Source organism: Hesperophylax consimilis, chromosome 4 (assembly GCF_061612785.1).
Source record: "Hesperophylax consimilis isolate HC1 chromosome 4, BYU_Hcon_1.0, whole genome shotgun sequence".
Taxonomy (NCBI): Eukaryota; Metazoa; Arthropoda; class Insecta; order Trichoptera; family Limnephilidae; genus Hesperophylax; species Hesperophylax consimilis.
This window is the reverse complement of record NC_142839.1, coordinates 43,933,865-43,960,653: the sequence shown is the minus strand read 5'-3', so window position 1 is coordinate 43,960,653 and position 26,789 is coordinate 43,933,865. Positions and strand designations below refer to the sequence as shown.

At 38.7% G+C, this 26,789-nt stretch overlaps 1 protein-coding gene across 3 annotated transcripts in view; it reads right to left on the bottom strand.

The window, feature by feature from the left end:
• The window catches only part of kis (chromodomain helicase DNA binding protein kismet), a 62,452-nt gene that overhangs the window by 21,086 nt on the left and 14,577 nt on the right, over positions 1 to 26,789 (bottom strand). For 2 of the 3 annotated variants that reach the window (XM_089630994.1, XM_089630995.1), the window contains exons 3-7: positions 22,545 to 22,795; positions 16,027 to 16,151; positions 15,841 to 15,933; positions 8,848 to 15,754; positions 8,335 to 8,518 (exon numbers count right to left, since the gene is read on the bottom strand). In XM_089630994.1, the coding sequence (XP_089487120.1) occupies positions 8,335 to 8,518; positions 8,848 to 15,754; positions 15,841 to 15,933; positions 16,027 to 16,151; positions 22,545 to 22,795 (7,560 nt within the window). The remainder of the gene's footprint in view (positions 1 to 8,334; positions 8,519 to 8,847; positions 15,755 to 15,840; positions 15,934 to 16,026; positions 16,152 to 22,544; positions 22,796 to 26,789) is intronic. The other variant, XM_089630996.1, reaches the window with a different exon arrangement.

The window sequence follows — 26,789 nt, the reverse complement described above, 5'->3', positions numbered from 1 at the left end:
ATTCACTAACATATCTAATCAGGAAAACCTTCCTTGACCTAACACCGGACATGATGTTAAAAATATATAAAACATATGTGCGACCTCTATATATTCCCTGGAATATGCTTTCCAAATATGGAGTCCTTACTTCGCAAAGGATATAAATCTGTTAGAGAGAGTACAGAGACGTTTCACTAAAATACCAAGAGCTCTGAAAGATCTACGATACGAAGATAGACTCAAGGAACTAAGATTACGAACCTTACAAGAAAGAAGGGAAAGGGGTGACTTGATCGAGACTTTCAAAATTTTATCTGGACATTACAGTTGCCCTAGCATCCAAGAAATCTTCACTACTAATAAAAATATAATTCTCCGTGGACACTTAAAAACATTTACCAAAACGCCTTTTGCATCTAATCATAGAAAACACTTCCTTGCAAATAGAGTAGTGGATGCTTGGAACAAACTCCCACAACATGTCATTGATGCAACAAATATAAATCAATTCAAAGCTCTATTGGATTCACATTTGGAGAGAAGAAAGGACTTAGTTCAAACTTAAAACAACTCAATTACTGTCAAACTTGTTGTGAAATCAGATATGAGCGTATCAGCAGAATGCTGACTGCTCATTACATAATAATAATACATTTTGATGTTAACCCGCTACACTAGTGAGTACTGATATCCTTCATATAATCTGGGCTCTCTTCAAAACCCTCATTAATAAATCCTTTCCCACAGCCCCTACCACAAGGCTGCTCCACTGCCTTTACAATGTACAATGTACACTGTACACTGTACACTGTACACTGTACACTGTACACTGTACACTATACACTATGCAGACAAGTAGTGTAAGGATGAGGTGTTTTGAACATCAACATTGACGATGATCATAAAATCAACTTGAACAAGGAACATGTAATTAACGCAGCTTTGCTGAATTAACCTTCATTTTTTTATAATTACATTTTCATGGTTTAATCTACGTCTTACATAATCAAGAACATTTTATTTGCTTTAAGGAAATCATTTCACCTACTATAAACTGTCAACGATTTTTAGCATCTTGAAAAACGACTTTGGAAGTGTTTTGCTGTTTGTTCATAAACTGAACCACAGAACCCACTGTTTCAAAAATTAATTTTATTTCTTTATCAAAATACAAATTGGAAAGTGCAAAACACCGCCAGCAAATACTAAATAAATTCAATTTGCCGCGCCAATTAAACAGCTCCCGTTAGGTGTTTTTTCAGAAAAATGACGCTATACAAGTTATCCAATTATTATTTTCATTATTGAAAGGAATGTCGAAATCAACATGCTATACTAGCTCCCTCTAGAGGCTAGAGTTGTTAAAATTGTCACTTTTTCATTGGAGTTGGGCGTATTATTATTATTATATGGTTTTTTGTTGGAGTCAGGTGCTTATAGTGTGCTTATTTTAAAAAATGCATATAATTAGGACGGGTTGTTTTACAGAATTTGAATAAATCATCAAAGTTGGTTTCAAGTTCTGTAATTATTTCAGTTTTGTTAAACAACTGGCCAATTATGATATAATAACCGAACATGAATAGAACCTTCACAGAACTTGAAAATCAACTTTGAAGTTTGATGAATTGTTAAATTTTTTTGAAACAACCCATCCTTAATATTAAATTATTACTGTATTTTGAAATAGTGTTGTAATAGGTAGGTATCAGAGGCGGCTCTAGGGATCCAGGCGTGGTAGGTCATTTGAAATAGTGTTGTTATAGGTAGGTATCAGAGGCGGCTCTAGGGATCCAGGCGTGGTAGGTCATTTGAAATAGTGTTGTAATAGGTAGGTATCAGAGGCGGCTCTAGGGATCCAGGCGTGGTAGGTCATTTGAAATAGTGTTGTAATAGGTAGGTATCAGAGGCGGCTCTAGGGATCCAGGCGTGGTAGGTCATTTCAAATAGTGTTGTAATAGGTAGGTATCAGAGGCGGCTCTAGGGATACAGGCGTGGTAGGTCATTTGAAATAGTGTTGTAATAGGTAGGTATCAGAGGCGGCTCTAGGGATCCAGGCGTGGTAGGTCATTTGAAATAGTGTTGTAATAGGTAGGTATCAGAGGCGGCTCTAGGGATCCAGGCGTGGTAGGTCATTTGAAATAGTGTTGTAATAGGTAGGTATCAGAGGCGGCTCTAGGGATACAGGCGTGGTAGGTCATTTGAAATAGTGTTGTAATAGGTAGGTATCAGAGGCGGCTCTAGGGATACAGGCGTGGTAGGTCATTTGAAATAGTGTTGTAATAGGTAGGTATCAGAGGCGGCTCTAGGGATACAGGCGTGGTAGGTCATTTGAAATAGTGTTGTAATAGGTAGGTATCAGAGGCGGCTCTAGGGATCCAGGCGTGGTAGGTCATTTGAAATAGTGTTGTAATAGGTAGGTATCAGAGGCGGCTCTAGGGATCCAGGCGTGGTAGGTCATTTGAAATAGTGTTGTAATAGGTAGGTATCAGAGGCGGCTCTAGGGATCCAGGCGTGGTAGGTCATTTGAAATAGTGTTGTAATAGGTAGGTATCAGAGGCGGCTCTAGGGATCCAGGCGTGGTAGGTCATTTGAAATAGTGTTGTAATAGGTAGGTATCAGAGGCGGCTCTAGGGATACAGGCGTGGTAGGTCATTTGAAATAGTGTTGTAATAGGTAGGTATCAGAGGCGGCTCTAGGGATACAGGCGTGGTAGGTCATTTGAAATAGTGTTGTAATAGGTAGGTATCAGAGGCGGCTCTAGGGATACAGGCGTGGTAGGTCATTTGAAATAGTGTTGTAATAGGTAGGTATCAGAGGCGGCTCTAGGGATCCAGGCGTGGTAGGTCATTTGAAATAGTGTTGTAATAGGTAGGTATCAGAGGCGGCTCTAGGGATCCAGGCGTGGTAGGTCATTTGAAATAGTGTTGTAATAGGTAGGTATCAGAGGCGGCTCTAGGGATCCAGGCGTGGTAGGTCATTTGAAATAGTGTTGTAATAGGTAGGTATCAGAGGCGGCTCTAGGGATCCAGGCGTGGTAGGTCATTTGAAATAGTGTTGTAATAGGTAGGTATCAGAGGCGGCTCTAGGGATACAGGCGTGGTAGGTCATTTGAAATAGTGTTGTAATAGGTAGGTATCAGAGGCGGCTCTAGGGATCCAGGCGTGGTAGGTCATTTGAAATAGTGTTGTAATAGGTAGGTATCAGAGGCGGCTCTAGGGATCCAGGCGTGGTAGGTCATTTGAAATAGTGTTGTAATAGGTAGGTATCAGAGGCGGCTCTAGGGATCCAGGCGTGGTAGGTCATTTGAAATAGTGTTGTAATAGGTAGGTATCAGAGGCGGCTCTAGGGATCCAGGCGTGGTAGGTCATTTGAAATAGTGTTGTAATAGGTAGGTATCAGAGGCGGCTCTAGGGATCCAGGCGTGGTAGGTCATTTGAAATAGTGTTGTAATAGGTAGGTATCAGAGGCGGCTCTAGGGATCCAGGCGTGGTAGGTCATTTGAAATAGTGTTGTAATAGGTAGGTATCAGAGGCGGCTCTAGGGATCCAGGCGTGGTAGGTCATTTGAAATAGTGTTGTAATAGGTAGGTATCAGAGGCGGCTCTAGGGATCCAGGCGTGGTAGGTCATTTGAAATAGTGTTGTAATAGGTAGGTATCAGAGGCGGCTCTAGGGATCCAGGCGTGGTAGGTCATTTGAAATAGTGTTGTAATAGGTAGGTATCAGAGGCGGCTCTAGGGATCCAGGCGTGGTAGGTCATTTGAAATAGTGTTGTAATAGGTAGGTATCAGAGGCGGCTCTAGGGATCCAGGCGTGGTAGGTCATTTGAAATAGTGTTGTAATAGGTAGGTATCAGAGGCGGCTCTAGGGATCCAGGCGTGGTAGGTCATTTGAAATAGTGTTGTAATAGGTAGGTATCAGAGGCGGCTCTAGGGATCCAGGCATGGTAGGTCATTTGAAAAAAATCTGTGAGTAATCTTTATTCGATATTGTGAAAAATTCCCACACATTATCTGTATCAATTTGTAAGTCAGCGACTCTAAATACGTATTATGTTAATATGGTAAATTGGAAATAACTGCACAATCCATGTACTTATGGCAAATTATTTTTAAGAGATTACGTTTTTCCTAGGAATCGAGTGTAAATATTTTAGACAAATTAGAAGAATAATTATTTCTCTTTCTAACTGCGATCAAATCACATATCTCCCCCGGACCTCCCGGTCAGATCTGTCCTTCCAAGGCTCTAATTGAATATGTTTGTGGCTAGTAGTATCCTTCCAAGGCTCTAATTGAATATGTTTGTGGCTAGTAGTATCCTTCCAAGGCTCTAATTGAATATGTCTGTGGCTAGTAGTATCCTTCCAAGACTCTAATTGAATATGTTTGTGGCTAGTAGTATCCTTCCGAGGCTTGAAGGGTTATCGTTTGTCTTTATCATATTATGATATTATTATGAAACTGTTTTGTTAAAATTAATTGCAGATTAAAGTACATACCTGACCATAGACTAAATACAACTAGACAAGCCATAACCATTGAAAAATAACCTCAACACAATTTTGGTTTGGTTCACGTGCACATTTATGAAAAGGCGCACGCATTGTGTTGCAATGCGAAATGGGCACTGTGCATTGCGTTTTACCTTTTGTTGATCTAGAGTTAAGCTATTTTGCTTGTCAGCTATGCTGGGCAAGTTCATTTTTTCAATCACAAAAATAACCCAATTCCAAATATTTTAGATTGTACCTATCGCGAACTTTATTTTAGAAAATGTTATCAGCTATCTGAATACAAAAAAATATAAGTACCTTACCGATAGATTGAAGGCAGCGCATTAAAAAATATCAGAAATTAATAGTCATCTTTCAAACTAGTCACAATCATGACGTCATGCAGTGTGTTATACGCTTTTAACGAATACATATAAACAATAATACATGGCACGAGCCTGCCACGTGATAATTATTGATGTGTTGGTTAAAATCAGGCGTTTTTACTTTATACGCGCAAAAAAATTTAGAAGTATGGGTTGTTTTTTAGTCTTGTCTGTAATTCAGGGTTGTATTAAATCCACAATTATTTGCGTGTTAAATTGTATGAAAAAATTTAGAAGTATGGGTTGTTTTTTAGTCTTGTCTGTAATTCAGGGTTGTATTAAATCCACAATTATTTGCGTGTTAAATTGTATGAAAAAATTTAGAAGTATGGGTTGTTTTTTAGTCTTGTCTGTAATTCAGGGTTGTATTAAATCCACAATTATTTGCGTGTTAAATTGTATGAAAAAATTTAGAAGTATGGGTTGTTTTTTAGTCTTGTCTGTAATTCAGGGTTGTATTAAATCCACAATTATTTGCGTGTTAAATTGTATGAAAAAATTTAGAAGTATGGGTTGTTTTTTAGTCTTGTCTGTAATTCAGGGTTGTATTAAATCCACAATTATTTGCGTGTTAAATTGTATGAAAAAATTTAGAAGTATGGGTTATTTTTTAGTCTTGTCTGTAATTCAGGGTTGTATTAAATCCACAATTATTTGCGTGTTAAATTGTATGAAAAAATTTAGAAGTATGGGTTGTTTTTTAGTCTTGTCTGTAATTCAGGGTTGTATTAAATCCACAATTATTTGCGTGTTAAATTGTATGAAAAAATTTAGAAGTATGGGTTGTTTTTTAGTCTTGTCTGTAATTCAGGGTTGTATTAAATCCACAATTATTTGCGTGTTAAATTGTATGAAAAAATTTAGAAGTATGGGTTGTTTTTTAGTCTTGTCTGTAATTCAGGGTTGTATTAAATCCACAATTATTTGCGTGTTAAATTGTATGAAAAAATTTAGAAGTATGGGTTGTTTTTTAGTCTTGTCTGTAATTCAGGGTTGTATTAAATCCACAATTATTTGCGTGTTAAATTGTATGAAAAAATTTAGAAGTATGGGTTGTTTTTTAGTCTTGTCTGTAATTCAGGGTTGTATTAAATCCACAATTATTTGCGTGTTAAATTGTATGAAAAAATTTAGAAGTATGGGTTGTTTTTTAGTCTTGTCTGTAATTCAGGGTTGTATTAAATCCACAATTATTTGCGTGTTAAATTGTATGAAAAAATTTAGAAGTATGGGTTGTTTTTTAGTCTTGTCTGTAATTCAGGGTTGTATTAAATCCACAATTATTTGCGTGTTAAATTGTATGAAAAAATTTAGAAGTATGGGTTGTTTTTTAGTCTTGTCTGTAATTCAGGGTTGTATTAAATCCACAATTATTTGCGTGTTAAATTGTATGAAAAAATCGCGTCGTTGAGTAATTTATTTTGTGTTTACTATTTTAATTACACTTTTCTTTTCATTGAAAAAATATATATTACAAAGTATTTATATATACAGGTATATATATATATTACACTTATCTTTTTTATTATAACTATTGCTGTAGAGGTGATGAAGGTGGTGGAAGATATGTTACATGAAAAGGAACGTTCATGTAGGTTTAAAATGTTAGGTACAGGAATAAATATTGTCTATATTCATTCCAATAATTATTCTTAAAATGTCTTATTTTCGCTTAGGTTTCCCCACAAACCGAGAAAAAAATTGAGAAATGGATATAAGCAATCCGGATTCAATTTTGTGAAAATAACTGGGTAATATTTATTATACAGGGTGTATCGGCACGTACCCGGCAAACTTTAACCAGCTATTCCTTAGCACATTTGGAGTAAAAAATGATATGGGCACTTTGCTGTCCGGTAACATTTTTTTTCAATTGTTCGGTCTATGTTCAAAATTATTTCTTGCGGTCGACTGCAAGGTAGAGTTTAAAAGTGACAAAATAAAACTATTTTGTGGTAAATTTGTAATAATTTATTAATGCAATGTAACATATAATTTTTTTTCATTCAGCTTTACGTTTTAGGGTGGATGTTTGACACTGCATATTCTCCACAAGCTTATCATATTGGGGAATGTACGAAGTAACTGCGATTCGCAAACACAAAGTTAAGTGGGCATCTGTTATGCGGGAACAATGTTCGGTTTTTATTGCATTCATCGTTGAAAATCTTGATTCGCAAAGATAGGTAGAACCGAAAAACGACGTCAAATATAAAACTACCTTTCTTAGGCATGGAAACTTTTCTTATCTTCATCTGTACTTCCAGATGTCCTAGCTTTCAAAAATATGTCGCTTCTCATTTTAATTATTTCTTCTTCGACCACAACAGATTCAGTATCGGTAAAGTTACCGATTTTAACGGTTAAGCTGTCAATATCAATATTTTCATTAAATGTGTCGCATTACTGTGTTTCGTGACAGTGAAATGTCATTTATTGCTGAAATAATTTCTTTCTTATTTTTAAAGTCATTAAAAAGTGCTTCTCCAGCTCTCTGCATGGCTTCCTTTCATTTCTCCATCTTCGAAAGGTTTCTTACGTCTTATCAATATTTCTGTAACAGTGAATGACGCCAGTGTTGCAGCTTTTGATTTCGAGTCTGGTTTCGTAAAAAAAGATTGTTGTGTACTTAACTTGCTTTTTAATTCGCATACTTTTATCTTTCGGTTTTCACTGCCAAATGGAAAATCAGTGGCGTATTTGGAATGTGTAGTTTTAAAATGCCTTTCAACATTTGCTCTTTTCGGTAACGCTACACTTGAGTTGCAAATTAGACACACACATTTGTCCTCGACCATAACGAAAAAAAATTCCTCTTCCCACTCACTGTGATAACACGTTCAAAGTGATCCGTGCGCACTCAAGTCGACACTAGTAGGTACTGGCTAGGCTAGCTACCCACGAAACAAAGCCACGAGAAAACAATGCAAAATGAAAAGAAAAGAGACAGCGATATACCTTACCTACGCGCGGAGCGAGGCGAGCCGCATTTAGTTGACTGACTCACGCACACGCACGCAACGATACTGCCATTGCGTTTTTGCGATGCGACCAAAGTGTGTGAGTAGGTATCTTATTTAGTCCTTTGCGCGAATACATCTCAAAATAATGTTACTTTGTCATATTTTCCTATTCACTTTATTTTACTCTCGCGGGCTACCTAAATCAGCTTCACGGTCGACCGGTAGACCTGTTGGCCATCCCTGGTTTAGACCATTTTCATTGATTTCTGTAAGAACATAAGAGCTCCGTAATGTCCGAGGGGATAAATAGTCACGAAATTAGTAATATTTTAAAAGACAAGACCTCGACCCACCAGAACAAACGTCAAAGACCTTGATGTTAGTATTATAATTGTCAGTAACAAACATTTTTAGTTCCATTTGATTAAATTATTATAATATTTCGCCGTACTGTAGTTGAATATTAAGTTTTGGGTTATGTGTAATGAATTCGTAAGAAAGATTTACCCGAAAGTGAGGAGTCCTCTCTCGACCTTGAAGCATTCGGAGCGCGCCCAATTGCCATAGAGCACGTCCTCGCCGGTGAGCAGCCCCTCGTGGCGCGGCACATAGTCATCGTTACAGCGCCGTCCACGCCCCTTGCCGCCACCCGCCTTGTCCTTGCGCCGGTTCTTGTTCCTTAGATTGACGCCTGCCGACAATACACAAGGGCGTACTTAGTCACTTGTATAAAACTGTCCCTGTATGTCTGTACAGTTCAATTAATTATTCATATTATCAAGATTCCCCTGGTTCATTCATTCCAAGAACATAATCTTGTTTCCTAACAATTCGCTCAATGTATAGTATCAATTTCGGTGAGTTCTTATAAATTCTCTAAAACTAAAATAATATTTTATTATCGATAATCCTATTGGGCAGGAAAAGAATTAGTAATTATCGATGTGTTTAGTTCCGGTGGAGCAATCCAAACATTAAGAGATCTTTCAGAATAAAATTGTATGTTAAATATCTTCATACCTTCTACTTCATCATCAGACATGTCGGGAGTAGAGTCGATTTCAGACATCTCGAGGGCGCCGTCATCGTGTCCATAGCGCTTAATCTGAGTTCGCCTCCGGGGCTCGGACATCACTAAGATTTCTTCAACCTTTTTCTCTGTAGTATCTATCTCTGCTTTTTTTGCCCATTTCTTCCAGAAGTCTGGATCATCTATATCTATATCTTCGCGAATTCCGGATGAAGAAAAGCTGGCCTTAGAGAAAGTTGACCCTTTCTCAGATTCCATCTGGATAATTTGAGTTCTTCGAGCGAGAATAATGTCGATATCTTCCTCGCAGAATTTATCACCCGCATTATCTTCATCCATGACGGCACCATAGGCTCCCTTCTTCAACAAGTCTTCTATCTCCTTCTTTGAGAGCTGCTTCGTGTTGCCCTCTTTCCCTCCTTGCGACGTGTTCATGCTCTGCAAGATGGCTTTGTCCAGTCCCAGCTTCATGGAAGCCTTGTCAAACATTTCCCTTTCGTAAGTGTTGCGGCAAAGTAAGCGATAGATCTTTACCATCTTCTGCTGGCCGATACGATGGCATCTGGCTTGGGCCTGTAAATCATTCTGAGGATTCCAATCACTGTCGTAAATGATCACCGTGTCAGCTGCAGTCAGGTTAATCCCGAGACCGCCAGCTTTCGTGCACAGTAGAAACACAAACCTGTCTGAATCTGGCTTAGAAAATCTATCAATAGCTTCTTGACGCAAATTTCCTCTAATCCTTCCGTCAATTCTCTCAAATGGATATTTCTTATACATTAAGTAATCTTCTAATATATCTAGGCAACGAACCATTTGACTAAATATTAATACTCTATGTCCATTAGCTTTTAGCTTTGGTAATAACTTATCCACTAAGACCATTTTTCCCGAGGACTGAATCAGCGCCTTGTAATAGGCCTGCAAGTCTTCCCCGTGGGACTGCTTGTAATCGTATTGGATCTGTTCTTCGGCACCGTTCAGAAGGTATGGATGGATACAACACTTGCGCAGCTCCATCATGGTATTCATCAAGTTTGGGAGATTGGATGCCGAAGCCGTGCCTTTGGATAGAAATGAAAAATTACGTTCCAAGATCCCCCTGTAGTATTTCTTTTGAATATTAGTAAGCTCCACTTCCACCACAGTTTCCTCTTTGGGTGCAAGGGATTTTTCTACGTCTTCTTTCAACCGCCTCAGCATCATTGGCTTTAAAAGTGCCTGTAACTTGACAACCTCAGACTCAGTCTTCAGCTGCCCAAACTCATTCAAGAAAGCTTCACTGCTGGCAAATTGCGAAGGTTCTAGGAAGTTAAGCAGGGAAAAGAGTTCATTCACATTGTTTTGCAGCGGAGTTCCGGACAAAAGCACGCGGTGCTCCATGTGTAGCTGTCGAAGTCCCTCTAATAATTTACAATTTCTATTCTTTAATCTGTGAGCTTCATCAATCACACAAAGTCTCCAGTTAAAAATACTTAAATCTTGAAAATCCGTTACGATAACTTCAAATGTAGTGATGAGAACATTAAATTTGGTTATTTCTTTAATGAATGCACCTTTTTCATTTTTGAAAAATAATTCATATTCTTGAAGCATACTTTTACTTTGTTGCGATCCATGATAAACTATAACATTCATATCTGTCCAACTTTCCAGTTCTCGTTGCCAGTTGGGAATAGTGGAGAGGGGAGCGATGACGAGGAAGGGTCCGCGGATGCCCAGTTCCCAGACTGTATGAATGAAGGTCAAGCTTTGAATGGTCTTGCCTAAGCCCATCTCGTCGGCTAGAATACAGTTCCGCCCATTGTACCACGAGAACAATAACCAGTTCAGTCCTTCCAGCTGGTACGGCCTGAGATTGTTGCCAGCCTTGTAAATAGGAGATACCTTCAGTTGTTCCCAATGCTCGGGTGAAGGTCTTCTTTTAAATTTCCACTTATCTTTGGGTGGAATTGCTCTGAAGATTTCAAACTGCTTAATCTTGATTGGATCAATGTCCTCTTCCAGCTCCCAAGTGCTGTCTTCATGCTGCAAGCTCTTCCACTTCACCAGATAATGTTTCACAGTTTCCGTGGTAGCCGGATCCACGTGTTCCGACACATCTAAAATTCTCTCAACTTCTACATAATCGGGGTTGAATGGTTCTTCATCCAAATATTCAAATATATTCATCTGCTGGGCTTGTTTTTGTTTGAACCTTTTAATTTTGGAGAAAATTCTTTTGTCCCCCTTGTACAGCTCATCTTCAGTCTTCCACTCACAATGCAAGTACGAGAAATTCCGATATTTTACAAAATATTCTTCTACGTCTATCATAATGGGAGGCAATTTCTCCTTGACTTCTGCTTTTAAAACTTTCGTCCCTGTTGAAGGCTCGTCTTTTGTTTCTAATTTTTCACTAATCCCAGCACCATCAGAAATTTCAGTTTTTATTTTAGGTTCCAAGCCACCTTCAACTTTCTTTTCTGGTTCCAAATTTTCTGTGACACTCTCCTTTATCTCTGAATTTTCTTGTACCACTTCTTTTATTTCAGAATTATTACCTTCTACAATTTCATTCGTATCGGCATTGAAATTTTCTTTTGTATTTTCTTTTTCCAAAATTTCCTTAATATTCTCTACTGATTCAGGCTTTTCAATTTTATTGTCAACTGTTTCTGAATTATCTTTATCTTTGTCTTCAGATTCTGTGGATTTAGGATCTACTTCAACAGGCAACTCAACTTTAGTTTCCTCTTCCAATTTCTCCTCTGAAGGTTTATCGGGAAGTTTATCACCGTTTTCTTTTTCCTCTGGTTCTAAACATTCCCTGCTTGCAACTTCCAAAATAGTTGGCTTAACCTCTTCTGTGGCTGTATCAATTCCTTCCACTTTGAGTTTCTTCTCTTTTGCTTCGCCGGATTCTATTTTTATAACATTTTTTTCAGTATCTGGTGAAATATGAGATTCTTCAGTATCCATCTTTTTATTTTCAATAGACTCATCCACTACTTCACTTTTAATAAGAGCATCCAAACCTGAACTTTCAGATTCCACTCCTTTTTCACTCACATCATTCTCAATAAGTTCATCTTCAGTCTTAATTTGAAGCAGAGGGGGCTTTGGAACTTCTGGAAGCAATTCTCTTTTCCCCATTCGTGATGCTAGAACAAACTGCACCACCATGGAATCTTCGTCAGTTGTATTTATATAAACATAGTTAGGTTTGCTCACCACATCACCGCCTGGTTCTGTCGTTTCAACCTCTTTGACTGGAGTCGTTTTAGAAGATTCCTTGCACTTTGGCTTAGTTTCCTTTTCAATGTTAGAAGCAGCGGCTACTATAGCAAACTCATCATCGGACAGCCTCAGCAGCACATCATCTGTGTATTTCTTCCTCTGGGTGTGGCGAGCAGAGCGGCGCTTGGAGCTGTCGCAGTCCCCCTCCGGTGGAGGAGAAGGCGGAGGCGTAGTGATGAGGTCGTCGGGCTCTCCATCGGACTCTGGGACAATGCCCCCCCTTTTTCTCTTGCGCCCACCTCCCGAAGAACGCTTTGACAGTTTTTTCACTGATCCACTGCTAGTGGCAGTTTTATGTCGATTCCTATTACTACTTTTCTTTTTGATAGGTGAGGCAGAGTTGGAATAAACATCATCATCCAAATCATAAACACTCTCATCCCTTTCCTTTTTGGCCGCTGCGGCCTCCTCCAAAAGTTCTTTTATAGGAATTTTAGAAACAGGAATATCGTCAAAGTCCGTGACGCCTAATTCATTTGTGTCCAGAGAACTGATTTCTGGAACTGTATCAGCAAGAGGGCTATTTTCACTGGTGGAAACTTTCTCTGAACTCAGGGTTTGAACTTCTGAACTAGGTAAAGATTGATCCATTAACTCTACTTCTCCAGAGATCGATTTCTTTTTTGTGCGTTTACGTTTGGGCTGCGCATTAGGATCTTTTGGTTCCCTCTTTTTTCTTTCTTTTGGTGTTTTGGGAGTTTTAGGTTCCTTGGTTTTGGGTTCCTTGGGAGTTTTTGGTTCTTTAGGAAGTTTGGGCTCTTTGGGTTTCTTTTCCCTTGGTTTTCTGATCCCTTTCAATTTAGACTTATTTTTAGAATCCAATGAATCAACATCACCACCAATAGCAGAATCTAGGATCGTATCATTGGATTCAGAAGCATCCATGTTGATTAATGATTTTAAGCCAGTGCCCGGAGTAACGCAGTCTTCAGAAACTGGCAAATTCTCAGGGTTTTGAGACATTATGATTGCTGCAGCCTTTTCCCCCTTCTTTGCTCTGGGCTTCCGAGGTTTTGGGGGACCCTTCGCTCTTCCTCTACCAGTTGTACTAGAGACTTGTGGACTGTCGATCATCGATGAACCATACATGGGGTTCTGAAGGATACATTGAGGTCCACCTGTACATTTGTCATTAGTTTCATGCAGCTGTAGAGTGTTGAGTCTTTCCTGTAAATGCATTACTTTGTCTTGGTTTTCAGGGGACGGAGGCATGCAAAAGATCTCTTGAATTTGCTGCTGGAGAGCAGCTCTCTCCTGATGATGAGTGATGGGAGGTTGATAAAGGTTGGTTATACCGGGATGAGCTACCATGCCAGGACCCATGATGGGAATAACCCCAGGGGGAATCTGCCCTAAGGGTGTGTTAGGCCCCCGAGGTCCCAAACCCATATTTCCTATCATGGGATTTGAACCATCATACTGACCTTGAGGAGGCATTCCCATCTGGTTCAAGTTGGGTGGCATTCCAAGATGAGTTTGCATATTTGGATGCATTGAAAGTCCAGGCTGCATATTTGGATTAATTTGTGTTTGGTTCATTTGCATTTGGGGAGGCATTTGAATGGAATTTGCAGGTATATTGGTTCCAGGTAAAAGGGGTTGGACTTGGCTTTGGGGAAGGTTAAGTGGAGCTATATTTAGTGGCATGTTACTCATTGTGGAAGATGGGATATTTATCTGCTGAGGCATGTTCCCGTTTGCGTTCCCGGGTGGCAGAACAGCCTGCGGAGGTATAGGCATGGACAGCCCAGCCATTACATTGGGGCCCATATGCTGTGGTGGTATACCCATCATGGCTTGGGCTTGTCCCGAGATCACCTGCGACTGGACTGGCTGCATCATGACTACAGGCGACGCTTCTTGCACTTTCTCCAAAGGGCCGAGTTCCTTCATTTCTGGAGTCACAAGCTTCTCACGAGAAGCGCTCAACGCATCCATGTTGGATGTTTCAGGTGGAATACAGGGTACAGCGTTACTTTCAGTAGCGGGCTTGAAGAATTCTTCTTTAATACTATTAGCATCAGCCGAATCTACCGTAGACTCGGGTGATTTACATTTCTCTGTTGAGGTAATTATGCTATCCACCCCAGGGGTGGACGAGTCGGGGTCGCATTCAACTTTGCTTTCAGTCATCTCCGCTTTGGATTCATCCTTCAGTTTTAAAACATTCACATCGTTAGTGGAGGCTTGTACAGGTGCTTGTTGATCACAGTTCTCTCGGATATTCAAGGCCGAGGTCTCGGTTATTCCTACTTCGTCCGGTGGTTTATTATAAGGCGGGGTAGGTTGGGATGGGACATTGGGAATGGACTGCGCCATAGGTTCCGGTGTGGACCCATTCAGGCTGATTCCAGGTCTCAGCATGGGGTTTTGTTGCCACGGTTGTGGCGATACCGGCATACGTGGACCAATGGCCGGTGACATGGGGTTTCTCAAACCTTGAAACGGATACTCATTGCCGGAATTGACAGATCCTGGCAGAACCATTTGTTCCAAAGCTTGCAGAGTGGTTTGTTGAGGGTATGATGACGTGGGAACTGGGGAAGACGTCTTGTTGGTCTGTGGAGGACGTGGACTTAACGTGTTCTGCATGTGCGGGTGGGGAGACATGTTGGGCGGCTTGGCAGGCGACATGACTGGGCGCGGAGACATTTGAGCGGCCTGCGGACGAGGCGACATTTGGGCTCTGGGAGACATCTGAGGGGACAACTGGGGGTAAGGAGCCCGATACTGGGGACTAGAGGCTTCCAGGGCAGATAGTGGTTTCCCCACAGAATACTGATTGCCCGAGCTGACATTGATGTCTAAAGATCTCTGCATGGGATGTTGCCCGTACCCCATGGAGCTGGAGAGAGGCACCGGATGAGGAGAGCCTTGAGAATACGGCCCCATGTGCATCAACTGCTGTTGAGGACCAGAAATCCCAGAGTTTTGATGTGATTGCCCCAAGTGCACATTCTGCAGCGGCTGGTTTGGATGGTTTTGCAGGGGCCCGGGGTGTGGAGAATTGGGTATACTTCCAATTCCATGCAGAGATTGGTGAGGTTGAGCTTGCAAATTTGAAATGCCCTGAGAAGTTTGTCCGCCATGACCAGAAGGAAGAACCTGCGAAGGGTGAGGTCCGGGATGGGAGGAGTGAGATTGGGGGTGGGGAGAATTGGAGTGCTGAACACTGCCGCCCACCTGAAGGTTGGGATTTATGTGATTGGGAACGTTCTGATTCAGATGCACGGGAACATTTTGATTGGGATGGCCGGGAGTCATGGCTTGGTGTGGATGAGAAGGATGAGTTGGATGCGAGGGATGTGAGGGATGAGAGGGATGAGTGGGATGCCCGGGCTGGTGCAACTGGTTCGGGTGACCCGTGAGACTTTGATGTGGAGGCTGATTGGCATGAGGTGGCAAGTTTTGATGTTGCGACGGAGGAAGGGGTTGATTGGGATGAGTGGGAACAGCCTGAAGAGGTTGCCCGGGGTGAGCTTGAGACTGCGCAGGTAAGCCCTGCTGCATGTGTGAATACTGATGCGCCCCCATATCCATCTGATGATAAGGCATGTGCTGGCCCATTCTTCCCGGAGCTGCTCCTTGCTGATGCATGGGTGAATACCCTTGATATGCCTGGGAACCAAAAAGTACAATTATTAGTTTACTTCGATAGTGACGATAGCGAGACTATCCATCGATACGTACGGATGATTGCGTACCTGCTGGTGTGGAGTGTGTTGCTGCTGGGGGTAGAGGTGCTGCTGTGGAGCGTAGTGCGGCTGGCGCTGTAGGTAGGATCCCTGAACTCCCACCTGCAAACAACACCAACACATTCTTACACTTCACCTCTTCACATAGACTATGGACACATTACTGAGCAGACCCATCATTTTCTAATTGTTTACCTGTTGCTGGGGGTACTGGTGCATCTTCTGGTGCTCATATGGATGTGGGTGGCGGTAGCCAGGCCCCGGCGGCGGGTAGCCCCTGGCGCCTCCCTGCGCCCCCGTCCAGCCTAGCTCACCCATCACTGCAACCAACACAACATATCTTTAGGTTCATGACAATCACATGCTTTGATTATAAAATAATTGCATTAACTCACAGACTAACATACTTTTACACTTGAAGACTGGTACAAGAATTATTTGCAATTGACCTGGAGTCTTTTGAGATTTTTTCGTCAAGTTACTTTTAAATATTTTCAAATAGATCCGCTGTTTTTCAATGTATCCCAAAATTAAAGCGGATGAAAGACTCTTTCATATTATGCATAATATTACATACAGACATATGCAAACAAAAACATTAAAATTTTGATTTAAAAATAGGAATCTCTTGTCCCTTACGATTTTTTTTTTAAATTTTTCTGTTTTACCTTTTCTTTTGTACCAATTTATTTGAAACTAAAAAACAGATCTATCTATATAAATAAAAATGTAAATATTCATTTGTTCAAAATCTTAAAACTCCTAAATTTTACCAATTGCTTTGAAATTTTGACACAATGTTGCATTCGAATATGCATGTTTTTAAATACCTATATTATGTTATAGATGTCACCTGTGACCGGTAAAAACATTTTTTTTTAAAAACAGCACCATCTGTTGGACACAAAAGCAACACGCACTATTGTTTCTCCATCTGCACAGACAGACTGAGCCACAGCAACGAGTGGCGGGGTATAGCTAATATATCTATCTAGTAATATATTTATAATTATTTCAGAAAAAACACTATGCAATATATTTATAATTACTTTATAATATCCATACTACAAAATTTTAATCATATACAGGGTGTCCGGAAACTCGTAGTACAAGCGGGAAACTGGTGAATCTACATCACATTTGGAGTCGATTTTGTAGTATATTTTTTTTTATTTGAGCTTTCGTTATCGAGTAAATCGAGTTTGAAGTTGATTTTTTTTTTTTTTTTTTTTTTTAATCAAATTCTTATAAATTATTACTGAAGATCAAAGTACCCAACTAATTAAAACTATTTGAAAGTAAAACAAATGAAGAAACTCGGATTTGAAGCATTATTTTGAAATCACCCTTCATTTAACCCGGTGTAATCATAAAATATTTCTGCTCTGCAGGGTTAAAACATCTGTTATTCAACCCTAAACACCAGAAAAAAAACTTTAACCCTAAAATAGCCGAAAAATATTTTTTTTTGTTTTTTTTGAAAATGCTCAAATCAAAAAACTTTATGTTTTTTTGGGTTCCCCATGTGGTGTAGATTCTCCAGTTTCCCGCTTGTACTACGAGTTTCCGGACACCGTGTATAAATGAAATCCTCAGCACAGGAGGTTCCAGTGAGGATATCAATATATCCATTTGTTACAAAAAAATATAATAAAAACCCTTATTATTATTATTTATTTATTTAGAATTTACGGCACAAGTGCCATTTACATACAATTTTTTTATTTTATTTTTTTACATATACATAGTGCAGTATTAAATTTTGATGAGAAAAATTAAAGAATTAAATTTAGTTAAAACATAACAAATAAAATAACAGTAAAGAAAGAAGCAATACAATAGCCTGTTATGTAGTGACCTCATTAAAATAAGTGGCGTTAAAATGTGTTATTAGTGCAGCTTTATACTTTACAAGGGGAATATTAAAAAGCATCTGCGATTTTAGCATAAAAGTTCCCAAGTGTGTGCAATCTATTTATAACCGAGTTATATCCTGAGACTGTGGTATAATTGTCACAATAATACATACTAGAGGACCTTGATCTAATGGTAGGTACATGAAATTGAATCAACATTAATATGTCAGGGGCCAGGGCTATCCAACTGATAATTTATAATTTTGTATAAAAATATAAGATCAAAAATTTTTCTTCTATCACTTAACTTAACCGGTTATGTGCCTTAAGCGTGTTTACACGCTCTAGGTAGCCGTGCTCACAAGGCCGGCCATACAAAATGAGCGCGTTAACACGCTGTTCTAAATGACGATTTTGCTTGTCAAATTCAATTTGAAAAATCTAAAATATGGAACCCACGGTGACATCTATTGGGATGATGAAGGAATAATTATAATATAACAGTTCACAGATTATATCGACTTTAGAGTGATCTAAATGAAGCTTCTTTTAAAGCTAAAAAATTCGCGGCCTGTCGGTACATCCAAGCAAAATACCCTCCGGCATTTAAAGGGTTAAGCAATTTCAATGAATGTAATAAGAAATCATAATCTATTGTTTCTAAAGGAATTCCAAGCCTAAAATTAATACACCTCAAAAATTTGCGTTGGACTCTTTCAATGGTATTAATGTGATTATTAAAGACAGGTGACCAAATTGTTGAGTTGTATTCTAGAATACTTCTAACGAGAGATGTGAACAGAATTTTTAATGTGCTGATATTTTTAAAATCCTTGGAAATTCTTACTATAAAACCTAACATTTTCATAGCCCTGTTAGCGATAGAAGTTATGTGAGATACAAAGCGGAGTTTCTGATCAAACATTATGCCTAGGTCAAGTATTTCGATTACAGAGATTAAGTAAACATTACACAATGAATAATTATAAATTATTGGGTGTTTGACTTTGTGGAACCTCATAACTTGTGCATTTGTTAATATTCAGTTGCAGTTTATTTATTTATTTATTTAATACATGTTACATTATTATGAAATTTACATAAAGTAGATATAATGAATCACCATACTAGGCGGCTGCCTGTTTCATGGTGACCAATTGAGTGTAATTAATTTGTATGAAATATGAAATCTAGTGTAAACATATGAAATTAGTAACTATAGATGAAGCTAAAATTTTGGAAAAATTGTAATAAAAAGTAGAAGATAGAAATTAGAAAGGAGAAAGAAGTAAATTAGCATTAGATTGTAAAAATGTACATAATTATATATATAATTTTTAATATATGTGCATGCAAGCACACATGTGTATATAGCAGCAGACATACCTATATACATATAACAGCACATGTATACATACACCCATATGACGCATCCTCACGCATATAAACAATATATACACCTCTATCTGAGTACTTGGAATAGGCTACTAACACTATAAAAATCACACATCAAAAAATCCCCGAGCGCTTTCCTGAAACTGTCGTATTTGGCTATTGATTTTATTTCTAACGTTAAATTATTGAATATTTTTGGAGCAAGAAAGTTAAATTGTCTTTGTGCCATTGAGGTTTTTATTGGGGGAATAGTATAATTCGATTTGTTGGAATATCTTGTATTATGGGTCGATTCAAAAATATTTTTTTTCGTATGTTTGAATTTATAGTAGGAGGATATGTTTTTGACGTATAAGGATTTTATGTTGAGTACTTTGTAGTCGTTAAATAAGTCCTTCGTGGGGTGAATATAGTGTACTTTGTAAATAGTCCGCATTATCAATTTTTGAACTTTAATTAATGGATCTAATATCGTGTTAGAGCATCCTCCCCAGACTATTATACCGTAAGATATAATTGATTGGCATAAAGAAAAGTATACCGTTTTTAGTGTATTTTTATTTAGAATATTTCGTAATGACCTGAAGATATATGCCAGTTTCCGTATACGGTTTGTAACATTTATTACGTGATCTTCCCATCGTAGTTTATTGTCAATTATTACACCCAAATATTTAATGGAATCTACTCGTTCTAGTGGATTGCACAGACAACTAGAGTTATCTCTACAAGAATGTATTTTTAGTGTAGGATTGATTGAAGGCTGACTCGGAATATTAAGACTAAACGTTATATATTTCGTTTTAGTTATGTTTAAGGTGAGTAGATTATCATCCGTGAGTGAGTAGTTTATTACTAGAACACCATTTGAAAAAGTTGTTATGGTTCTCTTGCAAGATTATGCAGTCGTACACATCATTGACCCTATGACCCTAAACAACTTCATATCGTCAGCAAAAAGTAAAACTTCGACATTGTAGAAAATGCTGGTAACGTCATTGATGAATAGGATAAATAATAAAGGTCCCAGGTGTGAACCTTGTGGGACTCCGCTGGTAGCAATAAATTCATAGGATAGACAGTCATTAATCTTAACAAAAAGTGATCTATCAGATAAGTAACTGATCAACCATGCCAGTAAATTACCACTTCTCCCATATTTTACAAGTTTATTGATTAGTATTTTGTGGCAGACCTTATCGAACGCCTTGGAAAAATCGGTATATACGGAGTCTACCTGTTTCCTGTTAGTCAATGCTGTATTTATGTAGTTTACGTATACTGTAAAGTTTGTGAGAGTAGATCTAGATGAGACAAACCCATGTTGTCAATTGGTAATAATGTGTTTAACATTAGAGGATATTTTGCTTAGAATGATTTTTTCAAAGAGCTTAGGTATACTAGATAGAATACAAATAGGTCTGTAATTGCATACATCATTTTTAGAACCCTTTTTGAACACTGGAGTGAGATAGCTAGATTTCCAATTATTGGGGAATTGACCTGTTTTAAGAGATTTTTTAAAAATTAAGTACAATGGATAGGAAAGACTATTTACACATTTTTTTAGAAATATGGGTGGGATATTATCGGGACCAGAACTTGTTTTTGGTTCCATGAGTTTAATAGAGGCATTATAAATATCATTGCGTTCAATCAATATATCAGATAGTTGCAAGTTAATATCAGTGAAAAATGCAGGAACACTGTCAACAGAGATATCATCCTCATATACGCTTTTGAAAAAGTCAGCGAATAGATTGACAATATCCTCAGTTTTGGAACAAGTCTTACCACCATAGTTTATAATACTAGGGATGGATGCATAGTTGAATGATTTAGAATAATTAAAGAAAGATTTAACATTAGATTTTATGGAGGTTTCAACTTCTTTTATATAATTCTTGTAACATTTATCTGAAATTACAGCGCACTGCTTACGCAATTTGTGAAATTTAGTATAATCATGGAGTGTTCTCATTGTTTTGAATTTATGGTGAGCAATCTTTTTTTTTTAAACTAAGTTAATAAGATCATTGGTGAACCATTTAGGAAAAGTTGATGTATTACGTGAAGTAACAGGTACATGACTTTTAATAGCTTATTTTAAGATACAGTAAAATTTTTCCATATTGTCATTTAATTCGCCATCATTCAGAAATGACCAATCAACATTCAGTAGAAAGTTACAAATTTCAGTGTAATTTGCTTTATGAAAGTTAGGAGACATTAATTTGATTTTAGGATTTTCACATATGGTGTTGTTTATGGTTATATCTAAGGATGGATGGTAATTTTCCAAGGGAAGAAGAATTTCTGAGGATTTAGTTACAGTAACAGATTTGATATTAGAAAAAACTAGATCCAGGGTTCGGTCGTTGCTATTTTTGTTATCATTTAATTGATTTAAGTTTAAAAAGTTGGACATTTCGAGTATTTCTCTTTCGATGTCAGATATGCTGGAGTTATTATTTCTAGATAAATCTGAGGATAATGGATCCCAATTAATGTTTGGCAGATTATAATCGCCTGCAATGATTATTTTTGTTTCGGGATATTTAGATATTAGTATTTGAATTTCATCCATATGGTTTCTGTAAATAATTTGATCAGATGAAGGAGGAATATAAACACACCCTAGAATGATTTTATTGTTTTTGTTTGTGTTAACCACAATAAAAGTATGTTTTTGTAAGTTGTAGTTGGCTTCCTGGAGACTAATGTCTTAGAGATTGCTAACAAAACACCACCACCTTTTGATTTAGAACTGGTATTCTTGTTTCTATCCAATATGTAGATATTGTGAGTTGGTAGCCCCAGTTCTATCTATATAAATAAAAATGTTTGTTTTTTTTAAATCTTAAATCTCCGAAAGTTCTTCACGGATTGCTTTGAAATAATATATTATATATATGTTGACAGGTAAAACATGCTTTTTTGTCACCAGTGACAGGTAAAAACAGCGCCATCTATTGGACGTAAAAGCAACACGCGCTATCATTTATCTATCTGCACAGACAGGCTGAGCCACAGCAACGCGTTGCGGAGTACAGCTAGTAATTACATAAACGTATCATAAAGGTTATTGTCACTTCAAAATTTTTCGTGTTCATATAAAAACAAAAATTAAGAAAAAAATTCATTCAGTCATAAACTGTGGTCTTTGACTTTTTGGAATATATATACAGGAATATAATATATTATATTGGAAGTGTTTGTGGTTAACTTTTAAATGCATGAAATAAAGCATGGTTTTGCTGCTTTCGAACACTGCTTAAATGACAGAAAAACAAAAGGGAGTTAGAATGACTTCTATGATTGCGGCGTATTAGCATGTGCCATGAAATACACAATGCTGTGGGTGTTTTTGTATGACACAAAAAAGGGGTTAATAGTGATGTAGACTTGCCCGGATGCTCTGTAATTTAAGTTAGTTTAGATTATGAAGGCTGTGCAGCTCACCGTGGTGATGGTGCTGAGGCGGCATGGCGTATAGTGCGGGATCGGGCGGCGCGTGGTACATAGGCGGGTATTGCGCAGGCGGGCGCGCCTGCCCCCGGAAGCCCCGGCCCGCCTCGCCCCAGCCGCCCCCGTCGCCGCCCATGTCACCCCCAAACTTCTGCAGGGGCACCTCCTCCTGACCAGGCTGCTGCTGCTGTTGCTGTTGCTGCTGCTGCTGTTGCTGCTGCTGGCTATAGCTGCCGGCCGTGTATCTGCAACAACACACAACTATTAGACGAGAGTAACAAACTGCAACCTACAAAAGGTATATTGAAGCTTACTTTACCCCAGCATTCGTGGCTCTGCTGGGGTGGACCATCTATTTCACTAGATACTCGTGGGATCAAATATGAATCTATAAAATATAAGAACCAAAAAAAATGTGAGGGGCATTTGAGGAACCTGAGGGTAGAGGAAGGGAGAGATGAGGTCTTTCTGAACATCCCAAAAGGACAGTTCAGACCCGGATTCAATGAGTGCTTCATTCAGAGGCGTCCTGAGAATGACCTGCTCCAACAAGGAGTCAGAGAATTGGCTGAGGGAGATCAAATGACAGGGCTGCTACCTGGAGGTGGTAGGGTTAGATCAGAGTTTCCCAAACTTTTTTTGCCCCGTAGACCACTTGCCAAATTTTTTTTTTCTGTAGACCCCCTGCCTGCCGAATATTGAATTTTCCTAAAACTATTAACGTCCCATGTTATAATCATTTATTTTTTTCCTAAAAATATTCCCTTCCCTTGCCTGCCCTACAACCGAGTGGCGATATAGTTCCTCTGTTTTTGTTTTGTGCAGACAGGGGCGCCCTTGTGATGTATTACCAAATGAAAATGGAACAGGATAAGCAACGGGAATTTCTTTCTGTAGCTAGCCCTACAGAACTGCACCTTAAGTTCTTTGTTAGCCCTTATTCCGATCAGTTCTTTTTGTCATATTATATCCGATTCTTCAACATTCCATTTCCACAGTCAAAATGTCCTCAAACTTAGTTTTGAAGTCTGTGTGAAGTACATCTAAATGTTGAACGTCATTATTACCCTGGACGTTTTTCAAAAACAAGTTGGGGAACTAGGAAAATTCGCGGCTTCCAATGTGCAATGTTTTGCTTGAATATATTAATTCTGACGAGAAAAGGAACGTAGACTCGATTTATATACCTCAATTAAAAACTTTACGAAATATAAAAATACAAATATCAAATAAGTAATTTCTCAGTCTATTATATTTGTGGGGTCTATTGTGTCATTTACGGAACTCCTAAATGTTGACTTGAGGTAAATGGGGGTCCGCTTGTATGTTACCCCCATTTGAATCTCGTGGACCCCCAAATTTTTTTCTAGCTGACATAGACCCCCAGCATGCCGATATCGACCCCTGGGGGTCTATATCGACCACTTTGGGAACCTCTGGGTTAGATGAACTGCCAAAGTATGTGAAGATCAAGGCGGTAATCCCTGAAAACGGTGCAGTAAGCACCGAGAAGCTGCTGCAACAGCTGGAGAACCAGACCCCGCGGCTTCGCACTAAAAAGAGGATCGTACACGACTCGGTTAAAGAGAAAGACAGGAGCCTGATCATGAACGTGGACGAGGACAGTGTGAAGGCGCTGAGGGAAATGGATATGTCGACGCACGTCGGCATAAGGAAGGCCACCTTCACGGTACGCGGACCCAACACCGAGGAGCGGACATAGGGTGTAAAGTGTAAGGATTAGACCCCTAAAAATGGCTAAAAACTTACATTTCATTCAAATAAACTTACATCGCAGCCCAGCAGCGACTGTGGTGCTCAACAGGAGAGTTACCCAGTACCATGTGGATGTCACGCTGATTCAAGAACCCTGGACTTAAAGGGAGAAGGTCGGAGGAATAAACATGAACCAACGTCTACTCTACTACAAAGAGTCGGGGGACAAACTCAGGGCTTGCGACCTCATCAGAGGGATAGCTGGCACACTGCTCCCCGAACACTGCAGCAGGGATCTGGACCAAAGAAGCAGGGAAGTAGTGGTGGCGTCAGACTACATGCCCTATGACTCTCCGGAACTACCACCCTCAAGGGAAATAACGAGACTCATCCAAGACTGCAGGGAGAAGGGTAGGGAACTGATACTCAGTATGGATGCCAACTCGCACCACACTGTGTGGGGGAGTACGGACATCAGCAAACGAGGACGGGACCTCCTGGAATTTATTTTTTATTTTTTTTATTGCCGGTAACCCGGTCGTTTATTAAATAAATGGTTATTTGCAAATCATGTGCGCTACTCGACTCACTAGACAATATCTGTTCTGAGTCGGGTATCAGTATCATTACATATATTTTGTAAACAAATCAGGGCTTAATAAAAAAAATAGAAAAAAATACATAAAATAATCTAGATATAAAATATTACATACAAATATAAAAAAAATTGAACATACTTTAGTGTGAGAGTTCTTATTTAGATGGAGTACCCCATAAAAACTTATCATATGTATGGAGTAAAGTTGTATTTAACCCTTGGGACCTTCTAAGACCCAAACAGTCCCAAATGCCGTGCGCGCATTATACTCTCCTAAGACCATAATTGTCCCAGAACGACCGCACATTATTAAAATACATAGATCTCTCTTCCTCTCATCTAAAATTAATTATTTCTTTTATGTCAGAAAGAGAACGAAATAGTGCATGTTATTGTCTTTGAAAAAATGGAAGCTTGTAGAAGGTTCGATCCGTGCAAATCAACAACGTCTCAAGGGTTAAAAATAAAAATAAGTAGGAAAAATGCAAGATATTGCATTTAAAACATTAGAAACAGTAAAATAGTCTGGGTTGGTGTAAAAAATAAAAATAAATGAAATAATAACACGCTCAATTGCAAGGGGTTATATACAGTCAGGAGGCCCAAAAAACGGGATTTTTCAAGAATTTTTCCTGATAAGACATTTTAATTTGTTAAAGTAAAAATTCGTACACATATTATGGCAACTTTAAACAGTATTTTAAGAATTTTTGTTTGTAAAAATAATAATTTTGAAAGAAGCTATAGCTGTCCTCCAGAAGCTCCTCTCAAAAAAGGCATTTTGCGGTGACCATCATCAGGGTGGCCACAAAAAACGGATTTCAAAATTCCCTGATAATTCCAGGTTTTCCAGGGCAGTTTCTATATTTTTCCCTGATATTTTTTATTTGGTATAAGGACATATCGTTCCCGGTTTTCCCGGTTTTCCAGGTCTGTGGCCACCCTGATCATATCTCTAGACTGGATTATCTAAAATGAAAAAACCAAACGGATTTCTTTATAATAATAAATATTCCTCTAATTGATCGAAGGACAGAGCAAAATATTTTTTTTTGACAAAATGGCGGCTTCTCAAAAAAAAAATCAACTTTTTACCAAAATTTTGGCCTTATATTGTTTATAAAAAAAATGTATTTATCAGTGAGAACAGGCCTTCGATTAATAACTCTAAAATATACTTAAGAAGCTTGTGTTAAAATTTGAGACTGATCGGTTGAGCCGTTTCCGAGTAATCTTGGTCACCGACTTTCAAAACACAGTTTTGAGAAAAACGCGTTTAAAGTTTGAAAAGTACTTTACATAAGTAAAAAAAATATTTTTTCAACTTACATCGAATCGTCTATTCCAGGGCCATATAATACACCCTCCACCCCTCTGGCAGCTTCTAATAACTCCAGTTGGTGTTGTCTGCGGACCATTCTTCCCTCTCGTGTTCTATCATGTGCTCTGCGGTCGGAGACGGCCACGCGCTGTTTATCCTCTCTTTCGGCGTATGAATGGGCTTTGGGCCCAAGTAAAACCCCTATTGCATTCATGTAATATAATAATGATGTTGAACCTTCATTAAAAATATGCCAGCAGCATGTATGCAGCCGTTGATACAGTTTTGGAACCGGCCTGAACTATTTTTGGAGAGATTTTCCATATCAGTTGATTGTAGCTCTCGTTGTTGTTTTGGGTGAAACCACCCACACATATTTCTAATAATTTCTCATTGCTGAGATCTGTATAAATGGGAAGTATAGCCTCAGCAAAATCTTGTGGTAATGACGTTGCCAGCTGCACCATGACTCTGGTCCGACCGGGCACTTCTCGTGTTGAGGTTTTTGTCCGTTGAGCAATAATGATAATATGTGGCCCAGATAGCATTATACATTTTTTCGACGGGATCACAATTTCTCCTAATTGCTAAGCCATAAAAAACT